The sequence below is a fragment of the Eschrichtius robustus genome, chromosome 1 (genome assembly GCF_028021215.1).
Source record: "Eschrichtius robustus isolate mEscRob2 chromosome 1, mEscRob2.pri, whole genome shotgun sequence".
NCBI classification, from domain to species: Eukaryota; Metazoa; Chordata; class Mammalia; order Artiodactyla; family Eschrichtiidae; genus Eschrichtius; species Eschrichtius robustus.
The window spans coordinates 41700448-41717863 of record NC_090824.1 but is presented as its reverse complement, the minus strand read 5'-3'; the positions used below and the strand labels follow the sequence as shown (position 1 = coordinate 41717863).

At 38.8% G+C, this 17416-nt stretch overlaps 1 protein-coding gene across 1 annotated transcript in view; it reads right to left on the bottom strand.

The window, feature by feature from the left end:
• Nucleotides 1-3984: 3984 nt before the first annotated feature.
• The window catches only part of CCDC175 (coiled-coil domain containing 175), a 64561-nt gene continuing 51129 nt past the window's right edge, over nt 3985-17416 (bottom strand). The window contains exons 15-19 of the mRNA XM_068530311.1: nt 13809-13888; nt 12166-12318; nt 9198-9300; nt 5799-5842; nt 3985-4155 (exon numbers count right to left, since the gene is read on the bottom strand). Coding sequence (XP_068386412.1) covers nt 3985-4155; nt 5799-5842; nt 9198-9300; nt 12166-12318; nt 13809-13888 — 551 coding nt within the window. The remainder of the gene's footprint in view (nt 4156-5798; nt 5843-9197; nt 9301-12165; nt 12319-13808; nt 13889-17416) is intronic.

Genomic DNA, 17416 nt, shown 5'->3' with positions numbered 1-17416 from the left:
AGCCTATCCCCCACTCTTGCCAACTGGTACCCCCAGCAGATCTCCACTCAGCCACGCTATTACTGTTCCTGGCCAGCTTATGTCAGCTGCTCCTTCAGGAAGATATCCCTATATATTCCCAACACCCCACAAGATTGAGAGGTGCCTCTTTACCCTCCATAGCCACTCACTAGAAGGAATCCACCATATTCTAATCATCTCTTCACTTGTCTGCTTCTCACAGTGTATGACCAGTTTCAGGGACTGGTCTTGTTCGACTCAGTAACTGGGCATGTGCTCTAGTACCGGGCTCAAAGGTATTCAATATGCTAATACAGCTAGTGCAGTGACCCTGAAGGAGAGCACCAGGACCTGCAGGGCCACAGTGACACATTGTGTCCACAAGAGGGCAGGAGAGGGCTGTTAAGCTGGAAGAGATCAAGGGCTTCTCTAGAAGTCCGTCAGTAACAGAAGACTTTCAACGCGAAATATCCAAGAGCTGAGAGGTGCCTCAGAGATGTTCAAGTAATTCAAAGGGCCAGGGTGACTATTATCTCCTCAGGAAGGCAGAAGATTTCAGGGATCTCAGTGCCTAATTTGTGTCTGAGGCATTATTTATTATTCCTGTTAGTTAGCATTCATATTTAACCAGGGCAACAGAAGAGTGGAAGTTAAATAACATGTAAGAAGCAGAGCTGAGATTTGACCCCAGGTCCACCTTCCTCCAAAGCCCATGTGGTGCCAGTGCTCCAGGAGCAGAAACAAGTGGAGTAAGGGAATCCAGAAATCCTCCCTTACATCTCAGCTCCATCTCCAGTTCTCCAGAGACCTCTCCCAGTTCCTTCACTAGCTCAAGTCTCTCTCCCTCTTAGGTTCTCTTATAGCTCTCATGCCCCACCTGTAAAATTCCTATGGCAAGAGGTTTTACATACATTTGCATAATACTTGGTTCTCCCACTGTGTCAGGGGTGGGCAAACTACAGGGGCAATTCTGCTACAATGGCAGACCTGAGTAGTTGCTACAGAGACCTTATGGGTGACAAAGCCAAAAAATATTATGGCCCTTTAACATTTGCCGGCTTCTGTACTAGACTGTGAATTCCATTTGGGCAGGGATTATATCTGTTTTCATTCACCACTGTAACCCCAGAGCCTAACATGATACTTGGCACAGACTAGGCATTCAGTTAATACTTGTGGAATTCAGTTTAGTGTTAATAGTGAAACATGGATGAAACCTTAAAAACAGGAGGAATTTCAAGTATCAGTATGTCCAATTAGGAACATTTCAGTGGCTGCAAACAGTACTGACTTTTTAAATTGAAATTCCTCCAATCAGTAATCTATTGACTGAAAATATTTTCAGTAGAAATATGTGTTTTTTCTTATAAAATTAAGTGATATTCTTTTCATTTCCAACAACAAAAAGAGAATATTTTAATTTTTTCCAGAATTGGTCACTGTGTAACAGAGCATGTTCATCATTGCATGGCCTAGAACAAAGAAATCATCCCTTCTCTTTATTTGTCTCAGCCTATGTGATCCTTAGCGTTTGCCACATTGCCAAAAAAAATCTCACCCACTCCATGAGTGATCAAAGGAGAAGATGCAATACTCTATCTCAGGGTTTGGCAAACCTTTTCCGTAATAGATAATTTCGGTGTGGCGAGCCACGTGGTCCCTGTCAGTGTCTGCCGTTGTAGCACAAAAGCAGCCGTATGTAACGTGTGACTGTATGAGCATGGCTGGGGTTCAATTAAACTTTATCTACAAATATAGGAATTTGAATTTCATATAATTTCCTGGCACCAGGAAATATTATCCTTTTGATTTTTTTCCAACTATTTGAAAATATAAAAACCATTCTTAGCTCTGAGCCCTATAAAAACAGGAGGGGGCAGCTTTACAGAAAAACCCGAATGAAATTTTTGGCCAACTCAATACTTTTCATACTGGCAATATTTCATAATAAATATTAACTGGAACTTGTTCCAGTTGTCTAGAATAAGAATGGTTTAATTAAGAGTCATATATACTGATTGCCTATCAAATGAACTTAAATTTTAATTCAATGATTGTACCATTTGGATGAAATAAAAATGAATGGCACATGCTGAATTGGCCTATTTTTTTATATTTTATTTGGGTTGGTTTTCACTCAAAGCAACTATTACTCTTTTCTGAACAGGATACTTTAAGTTGAAAATGGAAGTAAAAATTAAGATCCATGCTGAGACTGAATATACAAACCAACAATGGTCACACCATACATGACAATAGACCCATGCAATGACCATATATGTAATGAGCCCAGAACAGTCATAACTTGACCAATGACCACCAACTTCCCTCTTTTATGACCCTTCTTCTAACTTGGGACCAATTAGAGAAAAGCCAAGTATGCTTACTAATCAATCACATAGGCTGTCCTCCTTCCACTCAGCCTGTTACCAGCCTCCCCATCCTAACAACCTCCAATCAGAACACACCTGAGGCCTTCCTTTTTTTTTTTCCACACTAAACCTCTCTCACTCCTGCACCTGCCTCTGAATCTCTGGCAAAAACAAGTGACGGTGACTCTGACTCCCTTGTTCTACCAAGCTTTATGCCTCAGCTTGCTCTCGTTTGGGTGGCCTGCAATTTTTTCCATGCTGCAATCCTCCACTTTCCGTAGGTTATCAATAAGACAGTACTCAAAATACATGAAAAAGGGAATATGGTATTAGTTATTCCGTGGGTTTAGCTTTTCAATATAGTCTATGTTTTTGCTCCAATGCAAAGATTCCATCAGGTTTCAGACAAAACAGGAAGATCTGCTCGTGTGAAAACAGTGCAATCGACACCTAGAGATGATTTAGCTCTTAAAATTCTGCTTGCTCTACAGTTGCTAGGGATGGCCTGACCTAGCAAAGAAAATGCAGAGTTAAGCAACATTCACCAGGGACCCTTATGCACTAAGACATAATAAGTATCACCAACCTGGAGCAGGACCACCAAGACAGCTTTTAGGTTGATAAGAAGGTTCACCCACAAAATTCCTTATTGGCTGCTAAAACATTATTTCTTTTGTCGAGCAATACCCTCAGAATATTGGTTTTTACCAAATATTGAGATGTTTTTAATTGTACCACTCTCTCTCATTTTACTTTTATTTCATCTTAGTTTTAAATTTTCTACAACCCACCTATAATATTGCTTATCTAATGATGATGCTCTTAAACCTTAATAGCCTCTAATCATAGATCTGTACACTTGCCAGATGACATTATTTTCATTTCACCACTCCATCTCTCCCCTACGCTCTATTCTCCTTCCTTCTCACCAGCCCCTTCTACCTCCACCATCCCACCTTCCCAAGGGATTCCAGCCCTGGGACCTCTGGGCTGTACTGTGCGAGGATTCACCTTCACTTCTAGCTGCAGCCCTGATCTGGAAGGAGTTCTGTAGCCCTTGTGTCTAACATGACACTAGAGTAGGGATTGAGGATGAAGGTTGATATTCCTCTGGAGAGCCCAGGTTGCTTGCTCATGAGTCAATCGTGTTGCATAGGATGTGTTATCATCTCAGAAGCCCCAGAAGGCATCACTAGAAAACAGCAACTATTGCTGTCTTTAATGCTGTTGCTGTTTTTAATGCTAAACTCAGCTCAGGAAGAAAAGGGAAAATGATGTTCAATATCTTCTGTTTAAGAAGACAAGGAAGTATGTAAAAGAGTTTTAAAAGATTTTGGGAGGAAAATGTTTAAAAAAGTCAGAAAGAAGTTGAGATTCAGTTATTTAGGAGATTCACTCAGATGGAAGGGAGACTTGCCCAACACTGCTGCATTACCATATTCAACCCCACAAATGAGAATCAACATTCATTGAACATATGTGACATTATTGAGAATGGATTATTGGGGATAACTAAATTATTGGTTGGCATTCTTTTTTCTTTGCTATTTTAGATGTCACCAGCTACAGTAAAATAGCAGAAAGGTCTTTGTTACCCAAAGCTCTTGAGGTGTTACTTACTGACAAGGTCTGTCTGCGATTCTTGTTCCATAAGAAAACGCATCTCTTCAATGTCCTCTTGAAGCCAAATACTGATTTGCTCAATTTTTTCATCTCTTTCATACAGCTTCTCTATCAGATTTTTTATTTCTTGCAAGGTCTCATTACCACTCTCTACCAATTCCTTTAAAAAGTAGCATTTGGGGGTATGTGAATATAAATTGCAACAAAATAAATAAAAACATATTTTGTATGAGTGAGTCATGTACAAGACAAAAATACATAGGCAAAATTGGTACTAGTCATGTAAAATAAGTGTCTGTAGACAGCAAATTCACAAGGTTCTGTAAAGGATCTCAGAAAAGCGGATTAGCAAATGAGAAGATTTAGTGGAGTACTCACTGAACTCCAAATTTTAACTGGGTAGGGTAGTGGTGGTGGTATAAAAAAGCCAGCCCATCTTAAGAGCGGCACAGAATTGCAGGGGAGATTCAGCACGGCTTAAAGCTTAAGAGAAAGAACTTTGGAATCAGGCTGGATCTGAGCTTTAAATCCCCATAAGTTCATCAAGTGTTCGGTCTCAGGCAAGTCACTTAACTCTCTGAGCCTCAGCAGCTTCATCTAAAAAAGGCACTACTAACACTTCCCTTGTCCACTGTTTTAAGGGTTAAACAAGGATCACATGTAAACTTTATTTTTTATTTTATTTTTTTTTAAACATCTTTATTGAAGTATAATTGCCTTACAATGGTGTGTTAGCTTCTGCTTTATAACAAAGTGAATCAGTTATACATATACAATATGTTCCCATATCTCTTCCCTCTTGCATCTCCCTCCCTCCCACCCTCCTCATCCCATCCCTCTAGGTGGTCACAAAGCACCGAGCTGATCTCCCTGTGCTATGCGGCTGCTTCCCACTAGCTATCTATTTTACATTTGGTAGTGTATATATGTCCATGACACTCTCTTACCCTGTCACATCTCACCCCACCCCCTCCCCATATCCTCAAGTCCATGTAAACTTTAAATGCTTAGAAAGTAGCAGAACCAGGATTTTAAACTACAGCCTACCTCCCTCTAAAGGGGGGGAGGGTTGGAGATGGTGAATGGCTGGTAAAACATGGAGGAGAGATGGAGTTCAGAACTGACAACTTTGTCCTAAAATGATCTGTGTTCAGTTTGCGCTTGAAAAAAAAAATGTCATTTCCCCATTCCCACTTTAACTGAAGTGGTAGAGTGGGAAGACAGCTTCCCAAAGGATTAAGATTTCATAGTGATGTTTGGTACTCTTAAAAATAAGACAACAGGCCCAAAATGGAGTCACTTACACTAAACCCCATGTCACCAAACTGCGAGACTTAATTACAGTTTCAGCTCTCTCAGAAATGGAATCTTAAACCAGTCAATCAGGAATCTACCTGATCAGTACTAGTCAGGTAATTTGCCTAGCAGACCCCTGCCATCCCTGAGAGGAAAGTGACCTTGCAACAGCCAACCTGCCTTTTTTGCCTGGAATAACTTCCTTGTTCCTGCTCCCTTCTGACTATAAAAGTCTTTCATTTGTACAGCTCCTCAGAGCTCCTTCCCGTCTGCTAGCTGAAATGATGCCTGATTCACGAAGTGTTGAATAAAGCCAGTAAGATCTTTAAAATTTACTCAGTTGAAATTTGTTTTTTAACAGCACAAAGGATACATTTTAGGATATGATGATCACACCAGCTCTGTCACTCCCCGCAAATCCTGACCTCTTTCCTTATACACACACGTATTAGGTAGGTGAATATCTTAGAAATATGATACTTATGGAGGCAACACAAAAAAGCTCACCTTAAGTGTAGTCCAAAATTCAGTCCACAAATCCGAATATTGTGCTAAATTAAAGATTTTTAAAATGCAGAAGTTACTGAAATAATTTGAACATTTGTATTCAAGTAACGCTATTTGTTTTTCAAAAATTATTTTTATCTAAAAATACTCCCAAAATGTCAGAACAACACTTGCCTTCCCACTTTAAACAAGGAGAAAATGGGACTAAATGTATTAAACAAGTATATTTGTTTCAATATCCAGTTTTCAAATACTGGCGAGTGCACAGCACAGAACTGTGACACCTGAAAGAAGGGAGAGAAGCGTGAGCTCTATGCTCACTGGGCTCTCTGCTGGGGGTGTGAGCAGAGCAAGGCAGTCTCACACAGATACAAAAATCTGCTCAAAGATTAGCAAATCAAATCCAGCAATATATGAAAACAATAATAGCTTTTGAACAAGTGGGTTTTATCCCTGGAGGGGAAGATTGGTTTGACATTCCAAAATCAATCAATGCAATTTCCCATACTAACGTCGTAAAGGAGAAATACCACCTGAGCATCTCGGTAGCTGCTTGAGTCACTGAGGTCGTTCACACAGGCACTGCATGCCTACGTGACTGACCCCCTCCAATAAATACCCTGGACATCCAAGCCCCTGTGAGCTCCCCTGCCTAGCACCACTTTGCATGTGTCACACATCATTGCTGGGGGAATTAAATGCATCTTTGCAACTCCACTGGGAGAGGGTGCCTGCAAGTTTGTACCTGGTTTCCTCCAAGCCCTTTTGCCCTTTGCTGATTTTACTCAGTACCCTTCACTGTAATAGACAATAACCATAAAGTATAACAACTTCTGAGTCCTGTGAATCCTTCCAGCTAATCATCAAGAATGGGGACGGTCTTGAGGACCTCTAAAACAATACGAAGAGCTGCAGAATCTTGCTGAGAAAAATTAAAGAAGTTCTAAATAAATGGAAATATATACTGTGTTCTTGGATTGGCAGTCTTCATTTTGTTAAGATGTCAAATCTCCCCAAATTGATTTACAGATTCAACACAAACCCAATTAAGATCCCAGCAGGGGTATGTGTGTGGGGTGTGTATAGATTAACAAGCTGATTCTAAAACTTATATGGAAATCAAAAGATCTAAAATAGCCAAAATAATTCTAACAGAGAAGCACAAATGTGGAGAACTTGCATTACGTGATTTCCAGACTGAATATGAAGCTATAGTAACCAGGACAGTGCGACACTGGTGTAAAGTTAGATATTTAGAATAAAGGAACAGACTCATAAAACTGATTTTTTGAAAATGTCGTTTAAGTAATACAGCACTAAAAGGAGAGTCTTTTCAAAAATTGTGCTGGCACAACTGAATATGCATAAGAGAAAACCATGACATTTCAACCCTTACCTCATACCATATGAAAAAGTTAACTTGAAATGAATCAGGGATCTAGACATAAAAGCTAAACTAAAAACTCGTAGAGATAACATAGGAAAAAATCTTTGAGAACTTGGCTTAGACAAAAATGTATTAGACAGGACAGAAAATACTAACCCTAAAAGGCAAACTAGATAAAGCAGTCTTTGTTCAAAAGAAAATTTTTAACTTCTTTTCTAAGACACCATTAAGAAAATGAAAAGTCAAGCCTCAGACTGAAAAAGGACTCATTTCCAAACTATATAACGATTTTAACTCAAAAAGAAACACAAAGAGGGACTTCCCTGGTGGTGCAGTGGTTAAGAATCCGCCTGCCAATGCAGGGAACACGGGTTCGAGCCCTGGTCTGGGAAGATCCCACATGCTGCGGAGCAACTAAGTCCGTGTGCCACAACTACTGAGCCTGCGCTCTAGAGCCCACGAGCCACAACTACTGAGCCCACGTGCCACAACTACTGAAGCCCACGTGCCTAGAGCCTGTGCTCCGCAACAAGAGAAGCCACCGCAATGAGAAGCCCGCACACCGCAACGAAGACCCAACGCAGCCAAAAATAAATAAATATAAGACCTTAAAAAAAAAAGAAACACAAAGAACACAAAGCAATGTGCAAAAGATTTGGACAGACATGTGGCAGATTGTATTTTCCAGAGATGGCCCCACAATATATTTCATCTCCCATGCTCTTCCCCCAACATGATGCTGACACTCTTCCCATTAGTAGTGATGTCTCTGTCCCCTCCCCTTTTGCCTGGTGACTGCCTCAACCATTAGGATATTGTGGAAGTGGCACTCTGACTACCAAGGTCAAGTCACAACAATGCCGTGAACTTCCACTTTGTTTTCTTGGGATGCTAACTTTTGGAACACAGCAGGCCAAGCAGCTACATGCATGGAGTGGCCACGTGGAGGTGTTCTGGTTAACAGTCTCCCCTGGATTCATCTGAGAGCCAGCATCGACACCAGAAGTGTGAGTGGGTCTTCAGATGATTCCAGTCCCCAGCTGCTGAATTACCCCCCCAGCCGTCAAGTTGCCCCAACCGATGTCATGTAGAACAGACAGGAGTTGCCTCCACTAAGTTCTAACAAATTGACAATTTGTGAGCAAAGTAATTTGTAACGTCATGCTGTAATAGATAATTTGTTCACGACACTTCACAAAAAATGATATACAAGCGGCCAAAAAGCATATGAAAAGATACTTAACAACCTTAGTCAACAGGAAAACTTAGTCAAGAGGAAATACCATTACATGCCTAGTAAATGGCTAAAATGTTAACAATTTTAAGTGTTTTGACAATTTTAATTGTTGGTGAGGATGTGGAGTATCCCATTGAGAGTGGGATGATAAATTTGTACAACTACTTTGGCAAACTGGCCATTTCTTATAAAGTTAAACCTGTTACGCTAACGGTGTAACCCAGCGATTCCCCTCCTTTGTATTTACCCAAGAGAAATGAAAACAAATATTCTCAAAAACACTTATAAACAAATAGCAACCCCAAACTGGAAACAATCCAAATGTCCTTCATCTAGCGAATGGATAAACAAAATATGGTATATCCATTTAATGGAACACTACTAAACAGCTGTAAAAAAGAGCCAACGATGATACATGCAACAACATGGATGGATCTTAAAAAACAGTTTGCTGACCAAAAGGAGCCAGGTACAAAAGAGTGCATGCTCTATCACTCCATTTATATCTAATCCTTAGGGACAGAAGGCACATCAATGGTTTCTAGGGACTGGAGGTAGGGTGGGAAATCAACCACAAAGGGACACAAGGGACGTTTTTCAATGATGAAAATGTTCTATATCTTTCTTGTGGTACTAGTGGTTCTAGTGGTATGTACATTTGTCAAAACACATTGAACTTAAGATGGGTGCATTTTATTATATGCAAACCAGTAAAATTGATTTAAACAAAACTTTATTTTTTATATGTAAAGGTCATTCATGACACATTACTTACTCTGAAGAGCCGTCAGCTGAGACGACAGGTCACTTGAGGTGCACATGAGGTCTTCTCCTCCCTTTTTGTGTTGCTCTGTGCTGCTCTTTATGTATGCAATATGCTGGAAATTAAAGGCATGTGCTTGCTTTAAGCCGTTTAGTTATAGAAGGTTAATTACCCGTGCAGTCACTTAGCAAACATTTATTGATTCCTCCTCTGTGCGACCTACCATTCTAGGTGCAAGGGTAACAGTGGTGAACATAGCCCTTGTTAAGCTTACATTCTGGTGAGGGAGGTAAAGGACATTACTTCCTAGTAAGCATGTCAACACCCAAGTAAACACGGTATTCTGAATTTGCCACGAAAATGAATTAAAAGGTATTCTGCCTAAACACACTGTCTTCACAGGAAAAAAAATGATTTTTTTTTTGGCAAAATGTGTGTTCAGTACATGTTACAAGGCAGCACTGATGCCTCACTGGAGGCGTTCGTAAGACCTCACAGAGATCAAGCCAGGAGAGCCTATGGAATTGCTCACTCTAGTCGGATGTTTCATTGCGTTGGGTGGCAGTGGTAGCAGTGGTTTGCATGTTAAAGTCATGGCTTTCTGTTCTGACCACCCAATGCTCAGGACCCCTAAAGTCTCTGGGAACTCTGAAAGTATGGGCTTTGGGATATAATGTTGGCACTGGCCCAGTGTCAAGAGAGAAATAGTCAAATACTAGAAACTACCGATAAAAATCTTAGAAATAGTGTCTGGTACCGTAGGAGAAGTAGACATGGAACTGTTCCACAGGACTGTTTATAAGCATGTGTTAGAGGGTCTCTCACGCAGCCTTGATCTTGTGGCAGTCTTTGCATGGCTTGCTGGCAGGTTTTGCAGTAAACCAAAGTGAAAGTCACCTTAAGCCAAGTCCAAGTCATCATTCTTGCTCTCTTTGAACGTGGATCACTGTTCGTAGACTTGCCTAGTTCAGCTGGCCTCTCGTAACTCTCCAACTTTCCTCTCTTAGTCCCCCTTTTCGGTCTCCTCTTCTGTTTACTCTTTAAAAGTTGTCTTTCTCCAGAACTCTGTTCACACCTCACTGTTCTCATTCACTATCCCTGAGGAATTTCACCATCAGGTGTAAATCCTACCTCTATGCTAATGACACCCTGTCAGACTTTTCCCTGGAGCTCCTCACACGGTGTGATTAGGTGCTCTTGCTCTGGGTGACTCTGTATATGCGCCCTGGGTAGATTGTCACACTTAACAACCAAATTGTAATTATCCATTTGTATACCCATCTCCCCAGTTAGACTGTGAGCTTCCTAAGGGCTTGGGACAGCGTCTTACTCATATTTGTATTCACTGTGCCTTCCCTAGAGTTTGGGACTCACTGATGCTTAAAATGTTTGTTGAATGAAGGGATGCGATCATTAAAACAAAGAGTGGTAAGTGAATAAGATAAACGCATAGGGTCATCCAGGGGCTAGTAGGTGGACCTTGAATCCGAAAACAGAACTTTTAGAATCAGTCTTTAACATAGTCAGTCAAAGAGATTTTCCCCTTACTTAGAGTCTTACTGCTGTAGGACTGTTTTTATTTTTCCAGTTATTAAAAATTCAAAAAAAAATCCCAAAGAGACTCAGTTTCCTAATCTATAAAAGGGACATAATGTAATATCCACATATATTATCCAGGTTATTGTGAGCATCGAATGGGACTGAACTCCTCTTACATGTGAGGCATTGTGCAAAACTCTTGAAACACATTGATACAGATCCTGACCTTTGAGGTCAATAAGGTTTACCAGAAAAAAATATTTTTTAAATTGCATTTCTTTTGCACTTTCAGTTTACAAAGAAGTCACCTTCACGCTATGAATTTAGGAGTTATTCCCATTTTAAGGGGAGAAAAATGAAGCTCACAGTTAAGTGATCTGCCCAAAGTCACACAGGGTTACTAGTGAGTGACAGATTCAAATAAGTAACTCAAGTATAAATAAGTAAAATGTAATCATTTGAGATTGAGACCTTAATTTTAGGGGTTGGATGAACAAATTCCTTTGCTTTAAAAAAAAGCTGCAATCAATATGAAACAGACAACCCAACTTTTTAAATGGGCACAAGACCTGGACAGGTACTTCACAAAGAGGGTATCCAAGTGGCCAACAACCTATGAATAGGTGCTTCATTAATCATCAGGAAAATGCAAATTAAAACCACCAAGGGACACCTCTATACACCCTCCAGAATGATTAAATTGAAAAAGGCCGAGTTTCATAGAGAATGAGGAACAACTGTGCTCTCATACACTACTGGGGGAGTGGCAGTTAGTGCAACGTCTTTGGGAGACTGGCACTGAGCACTAAAGTGGACCATATGCCTCCCTATGGCTCCAGAATTACACTTGAGATGTTTACCCAAAAGAAATATGCAATTTTATTCACTAAAAAACATGTAGTAGAATGTTCATAGCAACACTCTTTGTAATAGTCCAAATTAGAAACTCTCTAAACCCCCATCAACAGTAGACTGTATAAATAAACTGTAGTATAGTCATACAATGGAATACAATACATACATACAATACAATACAGAACTAAGGAATGAATGAATCATACCTTCACTCAGTAATAAGAATGAACCTCAAAAACATAATGTTGGGCAAAAGAGGGCATATTGTATCATTTCATACATATAATGTTCAAAAACAGGCAAAACTCGTCTATGGTATTAGAAGTCAGTATAGCATTACCCTTGTTAGGAGGTTAGTGGCAGGAAGGCACAATAGAAGATATCTGGATTCTGTTGATGCTTTGTTTCTTGATCTAAGTGTTGGTTACCCAGTGTATTCATTAAGCTGTGCACTTATGATTTGGGCACTTTTCTGTGTACTTTAAGTTTCACTTAAAAAGTTTTAAGAGTTTTTCCTCTCGTAACTAGTGCAGGTGTAGACAATCAACTAAGACCATTGTACAAAGTGAAGTGCGCTTGAACTTACCTCTTTTAATCTTTTATTTTCCAGGAGCAAATCATCTGTTTTTAGATCATGTACATAGATTTCATTTTCTAAGTGCTTTAGAACTTCAAAATGAGCTTTGATTTTATGGCTTTCATGATCTCTTAATTGTTTTAATTCTTGCTTCTCTTTATTCTGCTCAAACATAAAACCCACAATTATTGCATAGAGTTCAACTAGCAGGGCCCCAGTGTATTAGTTTGCCTGGACCACATTCAGAGAGGGGTTCTAATTACAACTGACCCTTGAACAATGCAGGGGTGAGGGGTACAAACCCCCTCTACTCAAAAATCTGCGTGTAACTTTACAGTTGGTCCTCTGTATCCCCAGTTTCACATCCGCTGATTGAACCAACCACAGACTGCCTAGTACTGTAGTACTCATTCATTGAAAAAAAAATCCGCATATAAATGGACCCACAGAATTCAAACCTATGTTGTTAAGAGTGTCAACTGTAACTCCTTGACCATCAGCAGAGGTTATGGACACCTTCCCTTGAAAAACTTTATATAAACTCCAAAGCTAATGGACGCTGGGAAATGAGTCTATGGATCCCAAGTTAAGAGCCAAAGTTAAGTTGTTGAGACAATTTCACAAAATAGAATATACTTTGACATATGAACAACTACCTGGCAAAAATGGGGAAGCAGGGAGTGGAATTTATTGAGGCTCTTTCAGTGAGGACTTAATATTTCTCAAAAGAAGAAGAATATTACTTTATGGATTTTTCAGAGTTCTCTACACTTTTCCCTACTGAATTCTCTAGGCAGTTTTCTATTATTATACTGCTATAAATCACACAATCTTTGTACATTGTATAATCATCCCTAGCAGCATCTTATAAAGAATATGGAATTATATATATAATATACTTACTTGGAATTTTCCCCTTCATATGTTTCTATTTCCATAATGCACTGAAAGTTATTTTTGAGGTCAGTGACTCTCAAAGAATATGTTTTATTTTTAATTAACCAACTCTACATACATATGTTTATCATTAAGTATTGATTATAAAATTTGAAAAGGTATTAAGCATCTATTCACCTGCTCCCATTTCATTCACCCCCTCCACACCCACAACTTTGGCCCACTTATCCTTGTCTTCATAGGAATTTACCAGAATAACAGATCTGAAAAGAACCTTAGGAAGCATACTCCAATCTCTACCTTTTAAATAAGGAAACTGAATCCTCCCCAGTGATTTTCCAGTTTTTTGTTTTGTTTTGTTTTTTTAAATTTTGGCCACGTGGCACGGCATTGGGGATCTTATTCCCTGACCAGGGGTCAAACCTGCACCCCTGGCATTGGAAGGTGGATTCTTAACCACTGGACTACCGGGGAAGTCCCAGGTTACATGTTCATTGCTTCTGAAGTTGCTCTCTCTCTACATACACACACATACACACGCACACACACACAGACGTATATATATGTGTGTGTATATATATATCTATATACATATGTGTATGTTGTGATTAAAAATTTCAAAACATTGATATTAACAGGGTAAGTTTAAAAAAACGTGAATTTCTTGAAAACTCTAATGTGCTCGGTAAATATCACTGTCTGTATATACCAATATTCTAATAAAAGAAAAAAGAATGAATACAGTGACTCTTTACCGTGTTGTTAAGGTATCTTAAAAAGTCTCTTGACAATTGAGAAATGTGATCATTCAGTAAATTCTGCTCCTGCTTTTGTGCTATAAAAGAGAGAGAGAGAGAGAAAGAAATAACCACCTACAATGTTCTTTAATTAAAAGACAATAATCAAAATAAGACACATGCCTGGTTTTAGAAGCCAAACACTATTATAAGGCTTAAAACAAAAACTGGAAGTCAGGTGCTCCCCAATGCTGCATCCACCCCTATGTTTGACTCCTCAGAATCAACCATCTTTAACTCATCTTAACTTTTTCCTCTTACATTTTCTTAAAAATTTTTTTTCTTAAAATTTTTTAAGAAACTTTTTAATTTTCTTTCTTAACTACTTCTGCTCGCTTCCTAACATAGTAGAGGAGGACACAGCCCACTTACCCCCATCCCTACACCTCCCGCCCACACCCGCAGCCTCCATGTCCCCTCCCTCAACCTCCTCGTGAAGTTGTGGATTTTATTTAAATGAATTTTGTTTGGATCATTATGACAATGTAAATACTATTCACTGATGAGACAACCAGTGTAGTATGATTACACTTCCTTTCTTATATAGTTTCTTGTTTTTCCTGGAGGTAAAAATTACCTCACTTTTAAAAAAAATTGCTTAGTTTTCCATGTACATGTCATTAATTCATATCAAAATCTATAACAGAATTGTAAAATCTTTCTGAACATTACTTCCCATGTGGTCAAACACGTTAGGTAATCCATCAGTTCCCTTTCTCTGCCCTCTCCCACTACCTTCTGTACATTTTTCTTTAATCCTGCCGCAAAGCTGACCTCCTGGGACTTCCCTCTGCATCTCTCTCATGTTGGACCTCCTGCTTTCTGAATCTCATACCTTCTTCTTTCTCTTGATTTATTTCCTCTGTTTGTTGAAGCAAATTTTATGTAGCTTCCTGAGACAGAGTAAATGAGATCTTGTATATCTAAATATATCTCTATTCTAAATCTATACTTGACTGGTAGTTTGGATGGGTATCTAATGTTGGAAATTATTTTCTCTCAAAATTTTGAGGGCAATGTCTTCTAAATTCTATTATGATATTGATGTTAAGAAGTCTGAGACCTGGGGCAACAAATTCCCAGTTGGTTAGCTGAGGCTTTTTGCATCTACATCTCAGTCTACTTCTCCTTCTATTAATAATTCTATTAGCTATTATGAGATGGGCCAACATCTTTATGAGAATGGCCATAATAACCTACTCATAGAGTGATTCATCCTAACAATACTTGCTGAGCAATTCTGCTACTTTCCCCCTCCTTTTCCCACATGACAATTCCTAATAAATGTCTTATACTCTAAATTCCATCTCAATCTCTTTCTCTGGAGAACTCAACCTGCAGCAAATTTAATTGGAATAGTGCCAAACTTATCAATTTATTGTGAAAAACTGACTTTCTTTTAATTCAGTTTTCTCATTTAGGAATAGGAGATGTCTCTAAATTTATTCAAGTCTTCTTATATATTTCTTAGCAAACCTCTCTTCATATAGAGTTTACAGATTTCTTTTTAAGGTTTTTCATGGTTTTCTTATATTTGTGGCTATTATTGATTTCTCTATTGAATAAAGCTCTTTCATTATAAAAAAAAAAAAGAAGTCTGAGACCATTCTGATACTAATCTTTTGTGTGAGATCTGCTTTTTCTCTCTAGAAGCTTTTAGGATCTTCTCTTTTTTTTTTTCTCCTGAGATCCATTAGTGATGTAGCTTAATGTCTTTTCTTTCATATATTGTACTGGGGATTGACAGGCCCTTTAAGGCCCTTTCAGGCCCTTTAAAATAGGAAGTTCATATTCTCCAGTTCTGAGAAATATGTTTGTAATATTTCATTGATAACTTTATACTTCCCATTTTTTTTCTGGTCTCTTTTTCTGGCCTTCCTGTTAGTCAGATATTTGACACCTCAGAACAGTTTTATAATTTCCTTACCATTTTATCCTGTTATCTCCTTATTTTTTGTTCTATTTTTGGAGAGGTTTCCTTAACTTTTCTTATAATCCTCTTACTGAATTCTAAAATTTTAGTTGCTATATTTTTTATTTTTAAGAGCTCTTTTTTGTTCTTTGTTCTTTCTTTTAAGCATCTTGTTCTTTTTTCATAAATGCAATATCTTATTTTATTTCTCTAAGAATATACTTTAAGATATATTCTCTATAGTAGAGAGAACATATATTCTGAACAATATACAGAGAATATATACGTATTATATATAATAATATAGAGAGAATATATACTCCCTGAGAATTTATCTTTAAAAGTATTCTTATGTTATTTGTGTTTATGTTTCCACCAAGTTCTGTTTTTCTATCTGCTTTAGTTTATGTCATTCATGCTGGAGTTTTTCCTGAGATGTCTGGTGATCTTTGACTATCTAATCCTACTTAAGGGTGAGGGACTAAAAGGTTTGGTTCCTCGGTGGACTTCACTGTACAGTGATCAGGAAGTGATCACCCATTTTGTTGGGGGGCTCTCAAATGTTAGATTCTGTGGAGCTCTTTGAAACTGTTCAGTGTCCTTGGGGAAGAATCCAACCATCTTCAGGGTGGGGAAGGGATCACAGAAGAGTTATAACACAACTGGCTGGCAGCCTTCATCAAGCTGAGCAGTAGAAGGGGGTCTCAGAACAGCACCTGTCTTCTGCCCTCAGCCATATCTGATATCCTGAAGTTTAGAACCCTCTTGCCCAATTTCTCTTCTGGCATTGTGGAGGAGTAGTCAGTCAGTGGCATAGAAGAGGACATTTGACCTGGGGGTCCAACTGCTCACTATAAAGACTTTCAGCTAATCTTCAGCCCCATGACTCATCTCAGGCTTCACAGTATCCCTGTCCTCCAATGTCCAAGACTTCCCTGGTCCTAAGGAGAGAACTTCTTGTCCTCATGCTATGCTTCTCTGTGAGCACTTGCTAGTTAAACTTCATCTTCTGCTAATACCTCTATCCAATTACACCTTCCAACAATTTGCTGTTATTTATTATCTGTTGATGTCTTCTCTGCCAGTCTCTTTGTACTTGTGGGTTTATATCTTTAAATAAATCTTTTGCACATATTTTATGAAGTTCTATTAGGGAGCAAAGATAGATGCATGTGTTTTATCCATCATATTTAATCACAAGTCACAACATTATTCTTTATGTGTACTGAGCCTTTATATTCTACCCTCTGTAAGTCTCACTCCTGGCAGGTGAAGTATATTTTCCTACTCTCTGAAGTACATTGCTCTTATGTCCCCTTTCCTTCTTTTCTCCTGCCTTCCTCTCTTTTCTCTACTTTCTTCAGTATTTTATCCCTTTTCTTTGACTTAAGAGAATCAGTTCTTGCAATATACTGCAATATACTGCAATATATTTCTTATTTTTATACTCATAGTGTTTCTTATATCCTCCACCCAGTGCAAGAAGGGATGAAGGCAGGGTGGGGGAGTAGAAAATTGGGAACGGAGTACATATATGTTGCAAGTCTTGGTAAAAGTGGTAAAAAAAACAAGAAAACCTAACTGAGTTGACTAAATGAAAATGTGGCAAAAGTGGAAAATCAACTGAGGAATGGGAACCAGACCCAGGTACTTT